Raw genomic sequence first — 23,289 nt, 5'->3', positions numbered from 1 at the left:
CTTAAAATGTTAATGCTCAGTCTTTCCTGTTTCAGGTGAGCTTATTATTGCAACAGCAATTTGGTATCATGAAAGTTTTCACAAAGCACAGAGGAGAATTCTTGAAGACTGTCAAAATCTAGCTGTCCACTGATCACAAAGACTCACAACTATTCCTTTGTGCAGCACACCTCCCTCACGCTGAAACACATACACCCACCACAAACTTCTCTGGAGACAAAGACTTCTGTAAACATCCTAGAAATAGTATCAGCATCTTGTTTAAATAATTCAGAGTCCTTGGCCATGGGGCTGGGTGACATGGCCCAGGAACTAAGGAAGATCCATGCTTTCCCAGAGCTTCAGGTATATGCTGACTGATGTACTGCAAAATGGAGAACTCTCCTTAAGCAACTGAATCAATTTCTGAGTTAATAATCTTTATAAATGTTAGTTATGTGTTACCCATGCACAGCTAGTTCCCACCCTGGGGAACTTACAGTCTGCTCTTTGATAGATGATGCCATTTTGACAACACACTAAGTATCTCCTTATAGGCTTGACTTTATCCTGTTAACACAAGTGACTGACTGCACTCTCAGGTCTTCCAGAGAAAAAAAAAACCTACTTCAGAAATGGAAGAGAATGAAAATTCTTAAATCTTCTGTCAGACACTACATCTATATCTGCTGGTGAAAAAAAAACAAGCCTCTATAAATAATGACAGCACTTTCACTTTATTTATTATATCATTTCATTTCATTTCCTCAGGTAAAAAATACTAAACTCCCCACAACAGCAGAGGGGTAGGTTGTACATCAACAGCTAGTGCCTGATTCAGTCTCAGGTATTCAAAATACTGTTAAATGCTCAAACTTGTAGACAGCTGCATGATCAGATGAGGTGGAAGATGAATTTATCTTAATAAGTATCATCTCCAAGGACAAATTCTGAAGGGATTATTCTGGTGCCCTGCTGTCCCTTATGGCTCTGCTCAAAGTATGTAATAGCTTCATACAGACTTAGGAATGGTCAGCAAAAAAATCCACATTTAATTTATCTTCAGCTACCTAAAAAACTAAATCTCTCATTCCAATCTCCCCAAAAATGAAGAAAGAAATTTATGCCACTTCATAACAGTTTCTAGAAAAACTAACATGGGTACATCCAAAGACAATTAATCTCTCCTTTGTTGGCTGCAGAACCTAATGCTTAACTTTATCTAGGAAATGAGTTCTCATATGGATGAAAGAGGCAAGAATTCTCATCTTGGCAGAGGAAGTCTCCTTTTTATTGCAAGGGGAAGACCCTTCTTCTGTTTCTTGTGCTATCTTAAGAGCCTTGCAGCCATTAAAGTATATTTTTTCCAGTTCTGAGCAAGAAATTTATGTCCTGGATAAGGTCTTCTGGCTTCCAAAAGGGATTTCAAACAGTTCCTAAGATGTCATTTCTTCTCAAAAAGAGGTTTGCCAACTGTAAAAAAGCAGATCACAGAAAGTTTGGGTTTTTTACATTAGGTGCCACCACTCTTCAAACAAGGTGCTAGACAATCTTTACCCGAGATAATGGTGTACAAATGTTTGTGCAGCTCTCATGCTGAGAAGTGACAAAAGGTTAAAAACAATCTCTTCTTCTCGGTAGAAACAGAACTTACTGCCTTTTTGTTTCACAAAATAGGTGGCCATACAAGGTCACCTCAGGTGACTTTGCTGGAACTTCTTTCTGTGCCAAAAGTGCTGCCCGTCCTTCTCAAAATGCAGAATATGCATTCCTGAGGTGCCACACTTATAACAAAAATCCATACAGCTTACAAAAATTTCACATAGAATAAAAAAAAGGCAGTCCCACTTCCTTATCTCCATTTACAACTGAAAGCACTTCCTTGCACTGTAAAAAAAACCAAAACATTTAAGATCACGCATCACCCTCATGGCTATTAGCTCACAGCCTTTAGCAGGAATTCTTTCTTTTTAGCCAAAGTGAAGATACAGAATAATTGTCAAGGTTGTATTGGTATGGTTGGATGGTTTTTTGTTTGGCCCTGCACCCAGCATACACAAGTGTGCTGGGCACTACAGAAGTGCTAATGTGGAGCAGCTGACTAATTCCCAAATATTTCAAGCTGCTCAAGCAAATTGCCTGTACTTTCCCTTTGAGGAAATTAAAATAAGGGTACTAAGGTCACCTTGCTGCAGTAAGTTCTCTTATTTTGTGGTCAATGTGCCCTACTTATGTATTCCTATGCTAAACTAATCATCATGGCTGGGCCCAGGAAAGAAAATTTATCCATTCCTCAAGAGAGTGGTTGTAACCCACATTCAGGTACCTGGGGGTGCTCTCTACACCCCAGTATTTCTGGGATTTGAAAACAGGGCTCCCCTTGCTCATCCATTCCCAGCTCCACCACTTCTTGCAGCACATTACAGTTGTGGCTACTCTTAGTTGTAAGTCGTAGGTTTGGTACAGATGAAAACATTTCATTCTTTGCACAAATTTGTGGAGAGTGTTTTTTCCCTACCACACAAGTGCTTGCAGCTTACAGAAGACTAAATCAAGCCACACAGACAAGCACTTCTATATACTTGTATCCAGAAGGCTGGGAAAAGAAAAACCCAGCTTAGCAATAAATAGAATCAGCCTTAGATGTGGCAATATAACCCTATAAATATCCAAAGTCACGTGTAGGTTTATCACCTGCATATCTCATTTACCTTTTTTAGCTTCAGAATGGAAAATATTTGACCCCATTTACTCTGAAGCATCCTCTGACTCTTCAAAACAAAATGCCCCCAAGATGAAGGACACATCTCCCACCATGCCAGAGTATTTAAATACTTTATTTACAGTTGCCTTCACATTCCTCAAAGGCCTGGTGAAAACAAAAGTGCCTAGTAGGACCAGCAAATTTCAGCTATTTCAGAGTGGGAAGGAGAGAATTTCAGAGGTGCAGAGAATTCTCTAGAATCTGTCCCATCTCCTAGATACAAAAGGAAAAATCTCCTACAGGCATACAAAACTCTGCTACTAGGCATTAATAGCTTTAGAGTTCAAACATTCACATCTTTGATGGAGCTTACAGGCAACAGCTACAGGGGTCACATCCCCTTTTCCAAACACCACACTGGCTTCACTGCAGACAGCTGCCCTGTCACTCTGAAAACACTCATTCAGTTATAAGACCCATAAGACAGAGATAACAGCAGAAAAATCTAAAGTGATGGTAAACTGATCTCAAACTGGAAGAAGAATCTATTGATGAGGCCTATGTGAAAAATACCTCTGACCCATGACTCTTTCACTCTTCCAAAGGGATAGAGCTTTTTATTCATCATCCCACAAGAAAAATCCAATTAATAAGGTAAACTGCTACCCTCTATCATAGATCTAACACATTCCTCTTTTAATATCCTACTTCCTTTCCACACATCTCTATCTCGGATATTAATGAACCAAATCTCTCAGCAACCTCACTGCCAATTAGAAGCAACTCCTCTGAAGGGAGAGGAAAACAAAATCTGAACTCTGAAGTTTGAAAAATCAAATAGACATGGAGCAGAAATCCACCTTATGCCTCTAAAAAGATGATTTTTCCTCCTTTTAATTGCTGCTTTCAGAAAACTTTGGTATCATGTAATTAACAAGTCACTTAAATTTAATAAAACAACAGCTGTTTTTCGGTGTTTTTAAAATATATGCAAATTAAGACAGTTTGTTGACTTGCTCAATAAATACAGTAAACCCCACTCAATCTCTTTGTGACAGCTGGAATAGAATTTTTAATAATCTAACATTTTCTGTACTACTGATTTAGTTCCACTATCATTAAAAAGTCTGTCTCCCAAACACTAGACAAAAATATTGTCACCAAATCATCACCCACATACTTCTCCAAAAGGAAGCATTTCAACTAGAAATCTTTGGATGTACTTACTGAGATTGTACCATTGTCTAGACCTATGGACAGCCTTCTGGTTTCCGGGTTAAAAGACATGCATGAACATGGAGCTGAAAAAAATGAACATGTTGATGAAGTTAACAAAACTGAGATTCTCATTTTCTTGAAGTTCTGGAAAGCCTAAAATTAGCTAACATGCTTTATGATGCTATGCAGCATTTTGAGCTTACTAATAGACAAGCATTAAAGTAAACGTGTTCTTGCAATTCATTCACCCCTATCCTACTAGGACATGGAAAAATAGCTATTTCTTGCTCCAGTTTCTTAATTTTTTTTTTCTTACTAGTTATCTGTAAACAAGCCTTTCATATAAGGGCAATGGTGCACTTGACATTTCAGTATAAGTCAGAGATTACTTAGCTGAATAATTTAGATTTTTACATTAGCCTGAACTCTGCTGACAATAAAACAAAACACTACATTATGTCAGAGGCTTGTATCCTATACCTGCAGTAAGAAAATCTCCCAGTAGGAATCAACATATCAAGTAATATTAAGGACTGAGTTCAACTGTCCCCTACTCCAATTCCACCAGACAGCACTATGACAGGATCACATACTATGGTCAAAATAAAAGTTTTTATCTAAAACTAGCCATTGCTTAATTACATTGATATTACTCTAATAAATACCAGGATTTATCCTGAAATTGCACACAAGATCGTCACAGTATGCTCCCTCAAGGATTTGGCAGGATTTGTATCCACATAAAAACCAGGTTTCCTTGCAAGAATTCAGGAGCTGTGCTTAGTTTAATTGAAAAATTGTGAAGTCACATTCAGAAAACAGGAACTGCTTTTACTGTCCAACACAGCAGCATGCAGCAGGGAATCCTGCTGTCCCAACAGAAACCTTCAGGAATTATTTTTCAGGAGCAATTCCCAACTGCAGCTAGGATAACAGTAAGAGTTATAAAGCTCTCTAAATCATATTCTTATTATAAATATAGAGTACAGTCAGATGCACTTTTAGTTCTGCTTCCCCCCCACCACCCTTGGTTTCCACTGTCTGCTGTGATGGCTTGCATGCTTGTGTTACTAACAAGCTTGGAGTCCTCTCTTTTGCAGTACTGTATTTCAGTATCTTCTCAATTTGTGAAATGTCTCTCCTAGGACTAAACAGCCCACAGCTTAGCAAATCTTCCTTGATAGTTTAATTGGCAGCAAAGCTACATGAAGAAGAGTCACTGTTGACTGTCTAATAAAACTTGCTCCACCTTCGGTATTGATTCCCTCTTGAAATGTTTCCTGAAGGATAGGTAACCATAAACAGAAAACCCATCAGATCCACATCCAGGCAGGCACCTCAGTTTATTTTTTTCCTGGAAGGGTTGACTGAATTGAATCAATGAAAAGGCTTCAGTTCAAGGAAATGGATAGAAAGAAAACAATTAAACCAGGCCTAGTAACAGTGACAAAATTGCTCCTTCTTGTGCCTCTCCCTTAGAAAAGGCAAACTGGAATCATCCCTTCCAAAGCTGGTGCATTACTATTATACTGAGGCTTCTGTGCCTGTAGCAGAATAAGAGTTGTAGGGAAAAAGTGGACAGGAAACTCTCCAATTCTAAGCATAATAAACATCAAATAAGTTTAAAGGCACTTAGTGCCAGAACAGGCATATCACACAGCAGCTTTTAAGTGCTGGACACTGTGCGTACATTGAAAGAGCTACCAGTATCTCTGAAGGCAATGAGCAGCTCACAGAGAAGTTGTCTAAGGTAAAATAACTATTTAAAGTATGCTTTTCCCAAACACTTCAGAAGCAAATGATGCAAGCAATAGCTTGACACGATGACAAAAGAAGTACCTTCTAAATTCTAGACCTGTGTATACGCAGTCATAGCAGTGTAAAGGTATTTATTTTGCCATAATCATTTTCCCAAGGGAGCTCTTCAGTAATACGTGCACTTAGAAAAATCATTATGTCAGCACTAAAATTATGTCCATACCAGCTACACTGATACAGTCAGTCGTGCCACTTGTAGACTGCAGCAGGTTACTCTGGTAAAATTAAGTCAATACTCAGATACTTTAGCACTTAGGCACATTAAAAAGGGGGGAGGGGGGGGGGGGGGAAAGAAAAATAAAAAATAAAGCAAAAACCTGAACCCTGAAGCTTCTGAGATATTTAAGGCTCTTTAGAAAACATACCCAGGAAAAATAACAGTACTCTGAAGACTACTTCAGAACCTAGCTATGATTTGGATTTCAGACTGGAAAAAGATTGATCTGAACTTCTATGGAGGACAAGCAGGATATTCCTGATGCAGAAGTCTGGCTGCAGTCTTTTCTTAAATACAGGGCAAATACACACTGATTTTGTGCCTTCAGAAAATGAAATATGGAGGAAAATCCCAATTATACATTTCATGTTCTCAAAAGTGTATCACCTTTATTAAAGGCTGACAGAATCAGAAGAGAAATACAGACTTTGTCCCTGGAATTTCTGTGAGTTCCCTCAGAAGTGCCTAAACATGACAACAGTGTAGAACCAAAGGAGCACGTTTTACATTGCAGTTGTTTTACCCTCCTGTTCAAAGCAAAGTGTTAGTTACGAAAACCATTGTAAGACAAGCAGTGTATTATCTGCCTCAAAGACTGGATACTCCCATTGTTCACCAGTACAATAAATCCTTTACTCCATTCCACATCTGTAATAGGGTTTTTTGGTTGCATTTAGGTCTTTTTGGTGTTTTAGTTTTGTTGTTTTGTTTATTTTTATTTACTTGACTCTTGACTACAATTTCTTTGCCCTTCATAAATTTGTGTCTGCTAAGGTGTTTTTTTAATCCTGTGCCCAAAGTGACAAATCTAACAACGGCTACACGTTATCAAGAGTAGACATCTAACCAGGGTTACATGTTTACAGAGCTCTGTTGTTAATCAGCCATTGAGACAATGCTGGTGTGAAGAAAATAGATTAGCAAAGTTTCAGCTACAGCTCTTGTATTTCTTATGGGCTGGAGATGATGATCAAAAATATGATAATTGTGTTGTCCAGAATTTTTTGACCATAGAATCACCCGCAGGAAGGACATAAAACTTTCCCAATTAGAAGAAATCCTACCTCTAAGCACAGAAGAAATCTATAATCTTGGCCTTTTTTTTCACTACCATTAGGTACTGAATGATTTTGACATCCAGAATGCATTGATGACCCTGTTTGGGTGCAGGATTTAACCAAAGCACATCACTGAGTCGACCCAACTCCTCATCTTTCTCATTTCCCAGAAGACCTAGTCTGCAAACTCAGTTATTAAGGCTACCCAATATCAAATCATAAAATAGATTGTGTCACACATCACCACAGTCAGTCACAACTCATGTTAATGGGGTATCTATAGGTAGGACTGCCACTCACAGCTTGCTAAGCAGTACAAAGGCACTATTGTGCCTACTACATTTTTACACAAAGAAACTCTCAGTAGTCATTGTTCTTTAAACAACAAAAGCCAGTGTGAACCTAAAGCAGAACACCATCAAAAAGATGATCAACACAGAAACAGACAAAACCATCATTTCCAGTCAAGTGCAGACTTGTGCAGATTCTGACTCAGAGCCCTTTCTATGATTTCTAAGTTTAAAGGCATGACTGACTGAAATTGCTTTAGTTGTTAATTATACCTGATGATTCTTGAAATTGTTGAATTACACAATATAATTTCAGTATCACATGCCTCAAAATCCTACCAGCCTACTAAATGAAGGAGCACTGTCAAGTGTTCAAATTTATGAAGGAGCTTTGAAAAAGTCCCTCTTCAGTGGAACTGGATCTATTCCATCATTTTCACTGAAGCTGTTATTACTGGCAATAACACAGCTTTCCTTAGACCAGAGGAGGACCTAATGAGATTCAAAAATGAAAATGTATGCAAATATACCACATGGAAAAAGAGAAGTATCAATGTCAAATAGCTAGAAAGGCCATTTCATAACAGTTTGGCTGGGGAAAGCAAACCTCTTAGGACAGGTCAAGAGAACTCAGGCCACTGCTAGTGATCATGACAGAGCTCCAGAGACTACCACACCATTAGATAGTTCCCAATACCTTCTTGGGCAAAATCTTGAGCAGAAAGTACGTTTGAGGATTGACATGTTCTCATGAGCTACTCCATCAACAAAGGAATATGAGGGGTCAGCCTCTCTACCAAATTGTTTTCTTAAATCAGGAAAATACCATGGCCGCCCTAGAGTCTCAAACTGATGTTTTTATACTAAAACTTACACCTATTAATATTTTAGCTATCATGGAGACAGATGTCTCTTCCAAATCTACCTATCTTAGCTCAAAATAATCCTTTCTCCAGACAGTACGAATACATCCATGAGACCTGATACATGCTCCCCAGTCTGGATTTAAGGTCAGCTTTACAAGCTTTCCAAAGACAGGCTAAACCTGCACATCTAATTGAAGCTGACTGAAGAGCATTAGCATATGCCTGCCTCCAATGACCTACAAAATTGTATTCCTGCACTTAGCACAGGGGTTACAGCAAACAGCAAGGGCTACCATTTCTTCAACTCTCTCTCTTGGAAAAATGGACATTGATCTGCAGTTTCTCAAAGCCTGAACACTCTCTTTGGGAGAGGAGACATAATGGAGGGATCCATCAGGGAAATTTGGTTTCCCACATTTAATTGCAGAGGTAAAATGATTCTGCTTCTAAACTGGAAGAGCTGCCTTCCCTGTCTGGTATTCTCTCTATCACATTAGCTGTCATGGAATATTAAGTTCTTACCAAATAAAACCATTTGCCATTGCACTCTAATGGACTGAGCACACACAGTAGGAAGGGCAGAGTGATTTATGCTGGAGATTTACAAAGCTTTACAGGCTCCATTAAGGGCAGAATGCAAGACCACATTTTGTGTTCCCACATTTTAAAACCTGTGTTTGCATTAAATGCTCATCCCTTGCTAACATGTCTGTATCCTTTTCCTGCTGTAAACTCTGATGCCTCTCAGAAGCATTAGCATGTAACTTTGTAAAGCTTCACCGGAACCAAGAGGAGTGTTGAAGAATAACGTTTGATACAGAGATATAAACATGCAAACGGTCATAAGCGTGAAGCTTCATCAAAAATACTTTGCAAATCCCCAGTAGATATTAAACATCTCCTTATACTTACATGGCATTGCATGGTATATACTGGGCCAATACTGCCCACTGTCTCTCTTCAGCCAGACACGAACTGTCCTGTAAAAGAAAAAACACAACATACACATGAGGAAGAATTAAACAAATAATCATGACTGAATGAAAGCAAAGTGGTCATGGATGAATGTACAAGATTTTCTTCAAAATTAAATTATTTTGCTGAGAGGGAAAGTAAATTTGTGAATTTCTACACCAGCCTGATACATCACTCTCAGATTAAGCCCTGTAAGGTGATGAGGGTAGATGACTGCTTGGTTCCTTTCAGTATTCAACAACTTGGCTGAACATATCTCAACAATATTTGGAAACTTCTATGGCTTTTAGTTCTTTGCTTTACAAGGACTTGAGCATGACTGTTCATTCACGTGAAAATTTGGGGCACTACAGGTAGCCCAGTAGAGCATTCTGGTACCAGTGCTTCCAGTCTCTGCAGAAACCTTCCCTCTGCTCTCAGGGTAGGCCTTGGCCCATCTGCTGCCTGTTGTTTCATTATTCTGCTTCAGGAAAACCTCTAAGAGAAAGAAGGAAGCTCTGAAATTTTCAGCTGCTTATTACTAAGATTATGTCCATTTGTGCCAAAAATGACCTTCTCAGCCTCAGAACCTTTCCCTCTCCTCCGTGTACGCAGAGTGCTATATCAGAAGAAGCCACTGAGAACAAAGAAGTCAAACTTATTCTTCTCTGAAGAGGATGACCAACCTTACAAGCAGCCTTGCAAGTCTCCTCTGCCTCATCAGTTTGGATTTGATGTCTTTGAATAGAGGCACTTAGAACCACACAGTGCTCCCCACTAACATATCAGTAGTTTCTTCTCTCCTAGAAGAGATGTATCTCAGGATTCCCAATGTATCTCAGGATTACTTTTGCTTTCTCATAATCATATTATCCTGTCAGATGCCTGTTACTCAATTCATGCCCTTCAGAGATTTGAGACATTTGTTGCTTGTTTCCATAGCAGAGGATCTGGACTGATGCACCATCTGGGTTATTAAATATTTATTATTTCACCCCTCATTGTCATTTGCTTCTTTTGGTCCAGTCTCTGAAGCCTCCTTATAATTGATGTTCTCTCTTAACTTCAGTTCATCAGTTAATTTCATCAAAACATATCTAGTAACAGTGTCAACAGTTAAAGCAGCATTAACCTCTTACTTATTTCTGCATAACCCACTGTCACCTCACTTACAGCCACCTGTAACCTCCCTTACTGTTCCTCTAATCCTTATATCTAATGTTAATTAGAAATCACTCCATATAATACTGTATTCATGCTTTTTTGATTTACATTGAATGTATTAACCTTCTCTAGAAACCAGAGCTATCCAAGGCAGCACCATGTTAGCATAGCACAATGGATTTTGACCCATCACCCACTTCTATTTAATCTTTTCCATCAAAACTACTATGCAACAGCAGATGCAGGAGGGATCTAAAAAACCTGTTGCTTCTATAACTTGCACGTGATACTATTAAGGAAAAAGAAAAGCAAGAATGGCTTTTTCTAGTACATGAATCATGGAAGTACAGCTTATGGAAAAGACTGCATGACCATTTCTACTGTTACCTCATTTTATTCAAAAAAGAAGATTGCAGTCCTCCTTAGTCAGTACATATCCAGAGCAATATCATAATATAAGAAATACAAGAAATACTTCATCATAGAATATAAATTGATCTAAGGCATTACATACACAACTATTGAGATGCCATGCATAATAAAGCAGTTCAAGAACTAGTAATCTATCCTTCAAACTTCAAACTAAAGGCTGTACCACTTCGTCTTCCTGTATTGCTTATGTCCAAAATCAGGTTTCTGCTCATCTTACCCTGCATTCAAACTCCTTTTACAGCAAATAATTCTGAAACCTTGTATATTTGGCACTACACAAGCAGAATAATTGTAGAAATATCTCAAGCACACATTTTGATAGGGTATGTTGCTCTAAAAACTAACACTTCACTGGGTTAACAAGTCCCAAGGTCAGAAAGCTCTCACAAATTACTCAAAACATATAACATTCATTATAATTATGTCCTGAGTCTAATGGCCTTTTTGTGTTGAACACAGCAGGAGCTCTGAAGCAAAGCCGCCAAAACTTTTTATAAAGCACAATTCACCAGCCAGTAACAACACTGACATATCTTTGATTGTGAGAGGGACAGACAAATCCTTCTGTCATTTCTCCCCACAGCTGGCCATAGCTGTTGTTGGCCAGAAGCTCTAGATGCACATCAACCATCCTGTTTCTCAAATGGATGAGCTCTTACAAATGTGTTTGTCCTTGACAAGTGAGGTCATTGTGACAGTGAATGAGTGTGCACAAAAAAATAATGGGATGAATCACAGGGAGCTGTAATACCTGAATATGAGACTACCCTGAGGAAATGCACCTATGAGAGACCTGCATTTCTTGACCATCACAATCTGTATATTCGAGTGCTGTTTCAAAATCCTCAGGCTTCAACAACATTGCCTTTCCTCTCCACTCTGAGGCTCCTGCAAATAATAAACCCACTGCAACATCTTACAAATAATTCAGCTTGCTAGGAAAGAACTGTGTAGAAGAACAGATCTTTCAAAAGCCGCAGGAACTAAAAATTAATTTTATGTGCAAACATGGCAATAATTTGAATGCTTTGGGTTGGTTTTGTCATCGTTTATTAAACAGTACCCACTGCAGAATTACTAATCAATTTGGCAGTTACATCAATTTTAAGACTTTTAGATTAATGATAATGAAGCAAAACATATTTTCTAGTAAAGCTTAAAACAAACAAAGAAAAATATTGCTGGAGGTTGTGTTAAGAGTGAAGCTACTTTTACTAATATAGGCCTCTTCTATAGGTACATAGTACGCTCATTTCTTAGTGTAGTCAAACATATTTCTATTCAAGGACTATATCATGTGACTAAATGAGAACTAAATGAGAAACAAAGCATTCTAAGGAAAAAAAATACTATGAAAAGATGTCATCTAACTGTAGCCTGTTTGAAAAGGAATATAACCAGCAAGTCAGTTCACATAACTCTTTAGATAAATCTCTCCAGTAAATTATTTGAAATAAAAGAAAATAAAAGCTCTTGTAAACAATTTATTTTAAAATTAAGAATGATTACTATGCAAGTCTTTAAAACAAACATTTAAAAATTATATTAAGCATTATAATGGATTTCCAATATCTATGTATAAGGTCATGTAAAAGCATGAAAATTATTCCTTTTGTCAGGAACTGACAATTCAGAATTTTCTTCTCTTAAAGATCACCGAAATAGAAAAAGCATTTTATTGAAAGACAGAAAACTAATCTCAGTTCAGCAGTCTTTTCTAGGCAACTTTTTCTCAAAGTCGATTTGGGCTAAGGAAAAAACCATAGCAACTACTCAGTTTGGGAGAAACCAAATGTTCTTGGAAGAGCACATCCTTTTTCAGCCGAAGTTCCACACATTTCTGTATACTTCTTTACAGAATACTACCTACTACATGCAAAACACAGAGCTTTTGGAACTTCTAAAAAATGCAAAGAAAAAAACCCAAGCATGAATGAAAATAAGCTTTTTTAATGGATATCCAGCACAAGGAGTACTTGCTGCTTGCATGCTTACTGGACTTAAACAGCATCCACCTGGGTCAGGATTCATTCTTCAGCTGCTCTAGAGTGATTCAGTCAGCATCACCATGGAAATGAGTTGTCCCTTCATTTTGTTGCCAGCAAATTGACTTGGAAAGATTTTTAGAAGCTGTCAAATCGATGGATATTCTTCTAGTCTTTTCATAACAGAGATTATTTATTTTTAAATGAGACAGGCTATACAGAAATAATTCTGCCATACAAAAGACAGGCCATGTCTTCATATATTAAGGTGATGTGAAAATTGCCGAATTTAAAAGAAAAATTGTTTCTCTCTGTTTTGATGAAGAGAATGTGCCTCAGGTCCATATGGCTGTGGACGTGCAGGTCTAAGCACACTGCCATGCTTTGCAGGTGTGCAGGAGGTGGGCTTCACTTGGGCACCTACTACTCATGAAGTGCTGCCCCTGCCAACAGCAGCATGTCCACCTCAGCATGGGAGCTCTGTGCATCACCATCTACAGAAACTTATTCAGTCACTGTCATCTCATTCTGATAAAAACAATTTGTTCATACAAACCCAACTTTGTGCATCTAGGCTGCAGTGTGCCTCGTGAAAATATGCTGCCAGGTTGAATGCAAGATCCTCTGCTCTATCCCTACTCTGGCCTGAGCAATCACCTCACTGCTGGAAAACTCACTGTGCTTGGAGTGTTGGATGTGAGTGACTCAAAACAGGGCTCCTGTCTCTTCTCCTTTGTGCCTTGCATGAAACACTGGTGTTGCACACAGTACAGACATACTGATGTATATGTTTGCATGTTGCAATACTGGGAAATCTGTGGTAGGCAGATCCATTACCTCAGGAAACAAGATCCCTATAATACTCCATTTCTCCAGAATATCCATAAACCCTCCAGTTTCACAGTTTGTGTGAGGAAATCTAATATATCCATTTCCCATAACAGATCCTTCCTCTCCTGTTCACTTTTTTTCCTTTCTCACTTCTGTCTTTTTAAAAGTTTCTCTTTCCTGAGATGCACTTCTGTAACATTACCACCTTCATGCCCCAGACATACATCAGAGTATAACAGAACAGAGGTAACCCTCAACACATAAATTTACTACATTATTTCATCGGTATTCTTGGGAAATTGTTTTAAATGGCATTTTAATGTATTCCTTATTGTTTGTACCTTGGACTATACACCGCGGGATTATTTTCTCTATTTTTTTGCTGAGTGACCAAAACCACTAAGCATCAAATGAAATGTGAAATTATTTTTAAGTTTTTATTTTACTATGGTATATTTTTATTCTTCTTTGTAGTGAGAACACAAATTACAGGGGTGGAGAAACTTTAATCTGCCACTTTCTAAAGTCATCAGGCTTATTCAGAGACCCTTTGCACATTATAGCTCCTTGGGAAAGGAGGTTATGTCAACAGTGCAAACAACATGGTTAAAAAGAAACATTTCCTACTGCCCACTGTTCTAACTACAGAACTGATTTAACACAGTTTCAGAACAGTTTTGAAAAAGGAAAAGGAATACACTGAAGTATTGTGGAAAGTCCTTTAAAACACTCCTCCAACTATTCATTAACAGAAGAAACAAAAAAGATATTAGGATAATATTATATAAGCATTAGTGCAATCTGTGAGGTTTCAAGCATACCTAATAGAGTATTAGCACATATTCTTATCATCAATACACTGAAGACTTCTTTAATGTTGAAAAGAAACTGCACCTATTCCTAAATATCCAATAACAGACAATTTAGAAGTATTCAAAAGACATGTTTCTATAGAAACTAATATCTGCATTTGTGACTGCAAAAGCTCTACCCAATGTCATTAAACAAATGTGACAATAGTAGCCTTTGAAGTCTAAGTACACCACTGATGGCTTTATCACCTTTACCAGCAACACACTGCCATTAGTAGTAGGATAAGAAAAATTATTTAACAACTGCATAAACTGAATTATATAGTATTATAAGTCCCCCAACGTATCCAGAGACTTATTGCAGAGATGGGAAGAGATTCTGACTTCCCCTGCTTAGTAACATGGAACCCTACTGTGAATAAAGGATCTTTCATGCTTAGTGGCAGTTCATGAACCACTGCCAGTGTACTGGAACCAGTGATAAGGAGTTCCATCTCTCCAATAAATTTTGAAAGAAAGTATATGAAAGCAAAAATCAAAACTGGAACTAGTTTCTGGGCCAGCTTGTGTTTCAGGGAAAACAAATAGAAATATAATAGCAGAGTGCCAAAGCCTCAGAGGACTTTAGATAATAGTCCTTATCCTATGTCCTCCTAAATAAAAAGCAGAAAAAAAAAAAGGTCAAGACAAAACCCCAGCACTTCCATACCACCCCCAGCAAACCCAAAACCAAAAGCCCTGGGAAGTGCATGACTGTCTCCCACTCAGACTCACCCATGCTAATTCCCACAAAACCTATCACACAACAATGATGAAGGGCTCTGCATATACCCTGAAATGTTGGGGCACATTCCAGGTGCTACCTTGTTTTCCCTGGTTTTGATGAACAAATGTGTGACTTAGGCTGAACTAGTCAAAGATTAACTAACTCGACTTTTTCTGAGACTAGACCGTGTACAGCTATGCAGCCACAGCATAAAAAGGATATAAAACTATAGAGAGCATGCAATGGAGGCAATAAGGATGGTGAAGGTCCTTGAGGGGAAGCTGTAGGAGGAGTGGCTGAGCTCACTTGGCCTGTTCAGCCTGGAGGAGACTGAGGGGGGACAGCTATAGCGAAGTGGAAGGGCAGGTACTGATCTCTTCTCTCAGGTGGCCAGCAATAGAACCTGAGGAAATGACATGAAGCTGAGTGAGGGGAAGTTTAGGTTGGATATTGCAGAGGAAAAAGTTCCTCACTGCAACAAGCTCCCCAGGGAATTGGTCACAGCACCAAGCCTGCTGAAGTTCAAAAAGCATTTGGACAAAGCTCTCGGGCATGTTGTGTAATTCTTGGAGTGTCCTGTGCAGGTCCAGGAGTTGGACTTGATGATCCTTGTGGGTCCCTTCCAAGCCAGGATACCCTATGATTTTACAATCACTGTAGATCTGGTCTAGGGTGTTTGATATCACAAAAGGGCAGGTTCAATTTCTGAAATAAAGTACAAGAGCTCAAGTTCAGTAAAGCAGGAAAATGTGTGGGGAAAAGACTAAAGAGTTCTGAAGGATGGACTGTTTTAGAGAGGTTCTCTCTCAGTACTGATTACATAAAGATATAATATCGAGAAGATATAGTATCCTCATGGTAACCTTGGTTTGTAACTCATCATTGGGCTTCCTATAAAATGGAAGCATTTTGAATAATGATAAGATACCCTGTATCTAATAATTTTGAATAACGGAGAATAATTTTGTATTATGAGAGATACTCTGTATCTATCTCTGTAGCATATAGATAATCTATAGCTACTCTGTATCTATTCTCTGCAACAAAGCCATAGAAGCAGTAAAATCTGACTTCGAGAGGAACGTGGGCCAGCTCCCAACAGCCAGCACCTTTGACATCCTGCTGTTGTATCCAACACACTGCTGCCATTGTCACCAATCCAGAAAAACCCACTCACACACAGCTCAGAAGCACCAGAGAAACAGGATTAGGGCAAGGGAGGTGAATCAAGCAAGGACTTCACAGAGTCCTGGATGTGAACAGTGCAGGCAGCACACCAAAACCCGCGTGGAGGCAGCTGGATCTCAGAGCAGTAGCTCAGCCACCAGCTGTGAGGAAGGAAGGAGTCTCATGAGCACTTGAACATTCAAGCGCACTGTCAATTCCACCCAGTGATATAAAAAAAACATTGTACAAAACAGAGTGTCAAGCAAGCAGGCAGATGAACTGAAAGGCAGGATTTTTTTCACACAAAGCATACTAAGCAGTCAAACCATGCTTAATAAGATGTTTCCCCATTTAATTCATGCTGCTGTAACTAAATGCAGACGCACATTGCGTAACAGGGAAAATGTCAAAGTTTTGGTAGGTTATATGCAGCTAGAGGATTGCATGGGTTTCTCAGGGTGTTATACTCATCAGTTGTACTTAGACCTCTGAGAAAGTGACACCATTTTATTTAACATAGTTTTGGTTTATATAGAGGGTTTTTTAGGTATTTTGTGGGAAGTGACTAAAAAAGATTCATCTGAGACAGTATCAGGGGAAATGAATTTTTATGATCTAAAAAAAAGGAGATAGTGACATGACAGCTTTACGACTCAGCTGTGAAACAGTTTCCACCCATTTTTCAGTTTTCTGGACAATAAGCAATGCAGTTCAGTGATTTTTCCAGTTACCTGAATACACATGCCTGGGAGCAGTACAAGCTCTGCTCTTCAGGCATGGACAAAAACCACATTTTGATCAGTTTCCACTTTGGAAACTTTGGTTAAGTAGAGACCCAAAAAATGAACCATAAGTCACAACCACAGAAAAATACTCCATTACGTTGGGGTTACTAGAACAAAGTTCAGAGAGCCAAGCTGCCTCAGGTCTTCAGCAGCTCCACAAAATCAATTCTCATCATGTGTCATAAGAAGCAGTGTAGTGACTACACCACACTCCAGCTGTAGGGTAGCTAAATTTTTCTGCAAATGTAGGTAAATGTAGGACTGGAGTTCCCAGTGAGCATCAGCCTACAGCTTCAGAAAGAATTAAACAAGTCTTCCATCACATTGAGACTTTTTTCAAGTCTCTCATTAAAAACTGTGCACCAGTCTTCCTTACAGATCTTTGGGGACAAAATGATCTTCATCTCTCTCTCACCCACAGACCTCCTTCACCCAAACCCCACCAAATGATTTCCCTTCCAGAACAGATGCAGTTTTGGAGTTGCCTGTACTGATCAATTCCTGTTTGCATTCAGAAAGCATAAACACAAAACTTTTTGAAGGTAATTGCATTGGATGATTTAATTATTGCAATCCAATTACTTTCACCTCCTTCCCACATTCAAATGTTTCAGTAATGGAAGTTATTAGAAAGATCCTCATTAGATTAAAATACAGACCTACTATGCAATAAGTGACTCAGTGGAACCATGCTAAAAATACCCAGTGTATCCAGAATTTGCAAGAAAGAAACTCTCCTACACCCCTCTAAATTGCCCATGTAGCAAAGGTGAAGGACTAGAACCCACCAGGTCACTGTCCTGCTTCTAGCTGCCTGGTTGGAACATCTGCCAGCAAAACACAACACTTTTTTTCTCCAAAACTTCTACTGGCTATCAACTTATTGATAATTTTTAAGTTAGGCATGCTTCACTTTGCATAAAAATGAATGCATTATTGAATTGATAAAAAAGTGGATCTGTGAAGTGAAAGCTGAACATACTAATTTTCAATATACATACCACCAGCATGGCATTTTCTAATAAATTACAGTCACATAAATATTAATTTACAGGAAAAGATTTATATTTGATCCCAAGCTCTAAATTAAGTCATACCTTTAGGCCTCAGCTTTTTTCTCATATAAATGTTTGGTTGACTATCCAGTGTAACATCTAATAAATTATGCCTTTACGGCAGAGGAAGGAAGCCACATTTCCATTTATATAGGATGATGTCCTCTCTCAGCATTTTAATTTCTAGACCTAAGTCATCTGCATCATTCATTGAAACACCCTCTATAAGAAGAGATAGGCTTTTGGTTTTTAAGTACTGCTGAACAATGACAGCACTGTTTTTTTCAGAGAAAACAAACACATCTACTTGGAATGTATCTGTGTGCTCTGTGCCACACCAAGGTGCCTCTGCCAACGCTCTTCTTGAGGCATCAAGGATTTTCTGCAGAGGAATCACATTTCCAGTTCCTCCAGCTGAACTTGAACAATGATTCACGGGTGATAAAATGTTCCCTTAGCTTTTCTGTTCATTGCCGTTTTCCCCTCCGGGCAGCCCGACTCAGAGATATTTTCACTGTCCTCAACTCCTACAGGCTTTGCTCTTCTCGAGGAGGTAAGAAGCCACTCTGCTGCTCTGACCCAGCAGGACAACTTTGGCTGGGAGTTCAGTATTCTGGGAAGGAAACCAGCAAGGTCAACAGAACTAGCACCAGCAAAAAGGGATCAAGAAAGCAGGGCAAAGCTATGCAAACCAAACCCTGTCCTGAAAGGTTTGTACAATAGCTGCAAAGGAAGTGTAGCCCCGAAGTGCTTTACCAAGGGCTCTCAGATTTCTTCTTATCATGTATACTGCAGTGTGTTGTAAGGTGCAAGCAAAGCCCAGCAAAACCCAAACTTCTGACTCTGTAATTTAAAGGCGATCTGGCATTTCAAGGGCTTAAAAGTCAGTCATCTCTGTAATCTCTGCATTCCTGTGGGGGTTACATGGGGAGATGGAAATCAACAGAGATGAACAGAAACCATCTTCAAACCTGTATTGTGAGATGAATATTCTATCCTAAACTTTAGGTTTTATTATTTTAAAAAAATCTCCCTCAAACATGCAGGGCCTCTTTGCATCCAGCTACTTCTTTCATATGGCCTAGTTGCAACTTTTCCATTCTTCAGCATTCAACTTCATACTGTAGTAATTTTATTCTATCATGTTTAAAATAGTAGATTTCAATTTTTAAACAGCAAATGCCAATGAACATCCTCTTGGTCTCCTCCTACCAGACTGGAAGTTCAGTTGTCTCTACCTTCTCCACTGGTTAGTTGCTGTGCATACTCATACAACTTCTTACATGCCTCCTCTTTAAGGTAATCAATCTTTCCAGTCTCTTGGAAAAGCTGCTCTTGTGTTCTGTTCCCCTTACCTGCTTTCCAATCCCTTTAATGAGACAATACCCTGTCTGAACTATCATCTTCTGTATTAAATGCAGCAATCCAGAAACAGAAAAACCTGCTAAATTATAAGAGCATTATCATTATTTTCTTTTCTTTATGCATCTCCTTCCTGTACATACCCTATCAGTGTTTATTTGCAGCAGGATTTAGAAATTTATAGACTATGGATGAAAGAGAAAGAAATATATTTATCAATATTAGATTTTCTTTACAATACAATGCTATCCACTTAGTAAGATCCTGCACTTCAGATCTCTCCAGACCCAATCAGCTTATCTGCTAATTTGGGTTAGACACCTAGTCCAGACTGTTAGTGAAGGGAATAGAGGATTTGTCAGCCACAGCTCTCAAGGGCAATCCTAGAATCACATGTTTCTGGCAAAAGAGGTGGAAAGAAAATTGTAAAGGAGGGCAATAGGCAGACTATCAAATACAAAGAAAATCCTTGACCCTTTGCATCAAACTTCCTCCTTGTGAAAACACAACAGGAAAGCCGTGTCAATTGCAGCAGCGTAGGGAAGACACAAGACCGTCTCTTCTCAGGTACAAAAAATACATTCTTCAAATTTGTGAAACGGTGCAACACATTGCAGTGCAGTCTTGTAAAGATGCCTGGTGGAACTGTGTCCTGATAGGACACTACTGCTCAGGTGACTGACCAAACCAACAAAGCCTGTAGCAACTTCAGTTCAATTACCTGGTCACTGTCCCACAGGTAACTTCCTCTTTTCTATAAGGAACAGATTCTGGTTCATGGCAAAAGCATAAAATATTATAAAAACCTCTTTGCTGGTATATTATTACTACCTTTACTGGCATTTTTTTTTAGAGGGTTACAAGAAGAGTCCTTTGAAATTCCCGTCCAGATGCTGTCTCAGCTTGCATCCTCCAGATTTTTACTGCTGCCATTCATATGGGAAATATCAGTATTATCTTGGAAGAAATAGATTTGAGGTTGTGAGACAAAGTCATCTCCAAAGACGTGCTTCTCTGCTTGGCAGCCTCTCACTTTTAAATCTTATTACAAGCTAATACAAAACATAACATCCTCAGGTTCAAAAGTAGTAAGTACTTACTAGGTCATGCTACTGGACATGGTAATTACAATAAAGGTGTCAGTATTTATATATTTACAGAATAATTTCAATGCAAGGATTTTCAAAGTCATTGCTGAATTAAGTAGTGGGCAACTCTACACAATCACTGGAAAAACCTGACCAACTTCATCCATCCTGAATAAAGACGATTCCTTACCAGAGAGCTAAAGACCACCTACTTCCAACCCCCCTGCCATGTGGGCAGGGACAATTTCCACTAGATCAGGCTGCTCAGGGTCCCATCCAACTCGGTCTAGAACACTTTCAGGGATGGGGCATTGGCATCTATGGATGTTACCTTCCAGTGGAAGGCTACTAGTTAGTGCAAAGAAAGGAGTCTGAAGTAATGACTTGGCCAATTCAAGGGCCATTGGAAGCAGAGAAGGGCAGCAGATTGAAGCAGACCAGATCTATTGCTGACCTTGGCAGAGGACACCAGATTTTAGATGGTAATACAAGGTAGAAGACAGCTAGAGACAACCCGCTGGGCTAGTAAATCCTTGTGCTATTAGGTAAAGCATAAAATCAGCTCACAGCATCTGCTGGGGAAAGAGATGAGCTGAGATGGGGTAAAGGCAGTAAATAAGAGAAGGGTTCTTTTTGATCTTGTGGCCTTGCAGGCTCAGCACTGCCTGAAAACCTAAATCTTGTTTGTAATTCTGGCTTCATTTTTTGCAAGTCAGACAGGATTGCTTCTTACACAGAAGGCAGGGAGGAACAGCTTTCCTTACAGACAGTTAAATTACTATGCAAAGAGACAACATGTCCAGTTACCTCAAGCCATGAGATACACGTCCCACAGACTAAAACCCACTCTGTTAGCTTCAAAATCCGTGTGTGTTCTGCTGTGTCAAGCAGTTCCTCCTCCCACTCTCCTGCCCTGGTATCTGAGACATACTGAAAACATCCAGGAATGACCTGACAGTCCAGTAAGTCTCTTCCACATATCATATCTAATAGAAGTAAATTGTGTCTCCTTTATCAGGCACACACACAGTGAGTTTTGGAGGGATGTTTGCAATTTGTGAGCGGTTATCAAGAAATGCAAATTATTAACAATCTGCAGCAGGTTAAGCAGTTTACTTAATTAAGAGATGTCCCAACTACTGAGCATCAGAGGGAGGCAGTGCACTGGAGGCCAGTATTTAGAATCAATTTTCATTTCAGCTGGAGGGGAGGAGACAAAGTATTAGACAGAGCTGTTCTGTGGACAGGATCTGGCCCCTAAAACAGATCAGATGGACAGTTTGCACTAAATAACACCAACAGACAGGAACAGCAAGTTTACAAGAAAGACTGAGAGCAGTTATGACCTTGAACACTGCAGTGAACAAATGGGTTGCTTTGGAAGTGCACATATATTCATCATCTACACTGCACAGTGGAAATACAAGCTAACAAAGGGTGTTAGAAATGCACAACCATATAATTCCACAAATGCATTTTTCCCCTGGGACTGCACCTTTAAAATATTGCTTCACACTCTTAAGTCTGAAAGATCAAGGTTTGTCTTTGCTTTTCCTATTCACTTTTTCTTTTTTTCAGAGCATTTAAGGGTTTTGTTTGATCAGTTTTTGAAAGGAAAGTATTTCTGTAGAACGAAACAAAGGTTCATGGTATGGCAGCTACATGTTAATTAAAAAGCTAGTGAATGCTGAGGATCTATGTCCTACCTTTTCCAGTGGTCAACCATTAACTCTATTTAGAACACAGGAACCAAAGAAGACAATCCAATAGCGAGTTACTTCCAAGCCATGCTCTTAAAAGCTTAGAGACATTTTTCTCTACTCCCATCAGTTCTCCCACACTGTCTCTTCCTCTGGCACCCTTCATTTTAACACACATTTCAACCATGCTATTTCTCCCCCCAGAGTTTTGCCTCCAGCATCTGGTTCAAAAACAGCTGACAGCGATTTAAAGTCTTGCTAGACTTAGCCTTTTAAAATTACTCCTGCTATTAGCAAGAATTTAAGCTTCAGATGTGTATGTGTTTGTGGGAAAGGTGCAGATACTCCCTTTGCATCCCTGTTTTTTTGTTTCCAGGAACACTCATTAACCAGCAGGTATGAGGCTATCAAGGTCACCTCTCCCTGGCAGCAGCAAGCCTTCAGCATTTGCACCCCCACAAGCAACTGCAGAGGTTGTTCCTCCTGAAGCAGCTGATGTTCCCTTCCTCACCAAATCAACTTTGAAGCAGCAGGACAAAGGTAAATATTTCCATTCCCCCCACCCACTGCAAATGAAAGAAACTCTTCCCATTTGATTTCCATTTCTCTACTACTTGTAGCATCCTATCCCACTCCCTCATGCCTGGGAGGCATCACACATTCACCATCTCTCAATTATTCAAAACAATTCAATGCATTTTATTAACATTTAAACAGGTTTAAAAACCTAGAAATAAACTGGGAATTAGTGTGGACTGCTGCTGGACCACAGAAGCATAGAGGAGGTACTTCAGGTTTTCAGAAAGCAACAATTAGCAGATGAAACCAGCTAAACACACTTTTCATATCACCAACACACAAGGTGGTCTTTACCAATTTCTGGTGTCAACAATTTTCCTGATACAAGCTGCCCCATTTCACTTTCATATCAGCTGACTTGGATACTGATATTTAACAGCATTAGCAAGGATGTGCAGCTGCTCCACGTTCATACAGGAAGGAGATAGCCTGCCTTTTTTGAATTCCAAATTGGTAAGA

General features: G+C 39.1%; 1 protein-coding gene across 2 annotated transcripts in view; it reads right to left on the bottom strand.

Annotated features, from left to right (window-relative positions):
- WDFY2 (WD repeat and FYVE domain containing 2) overlaps positions 1-23,289 on the bottom strand; it is a 57,592-nt gene that overhangs the window by 18,035 nt on the left and 16,268 nt on the right. For both annotated transcript variants that reach the window (XR_013339494.1, XM_021526595.3), the window contains exons 2-3: positions 9,063-9,130; positions 3,911-3,984 (exon numbers count right to left, since the gene is read on the bottom strand). Coding sequence is in view for 1 of the 2 variants with exons in the window: in XM_021526595.3 (XP_021382270.1) it covers positions 3,911-3,984; positions 9,063-9,130 (142 nt within the window). In the remaining variant the exon portion in view is untranslated. The remainder of the gene's footprint in view (positions 1-3,910; positions 3,985-9,062; positions 9,131-23,289) is intronic.

Source organism: Lonchura striata, chromosome 2 (genome assembly GCF_046129695.1).
Source record: "Lonchura striata isolate bLonStr1 chromosome 2, bLonStr1.mat, whole genome shotgun sequence".
NCBI classification, from domain to species: domain Eukaryota; kingdom Metazoa; phylum Chordata; class Aves; order Passeriformes; family Estrildidae; genus Lonchura; species Lonchura striata.
Note: the sequence above shows the minus strand (reverse complement) of the source record. Positions and strands in the feature narration are given on the sequence as shown.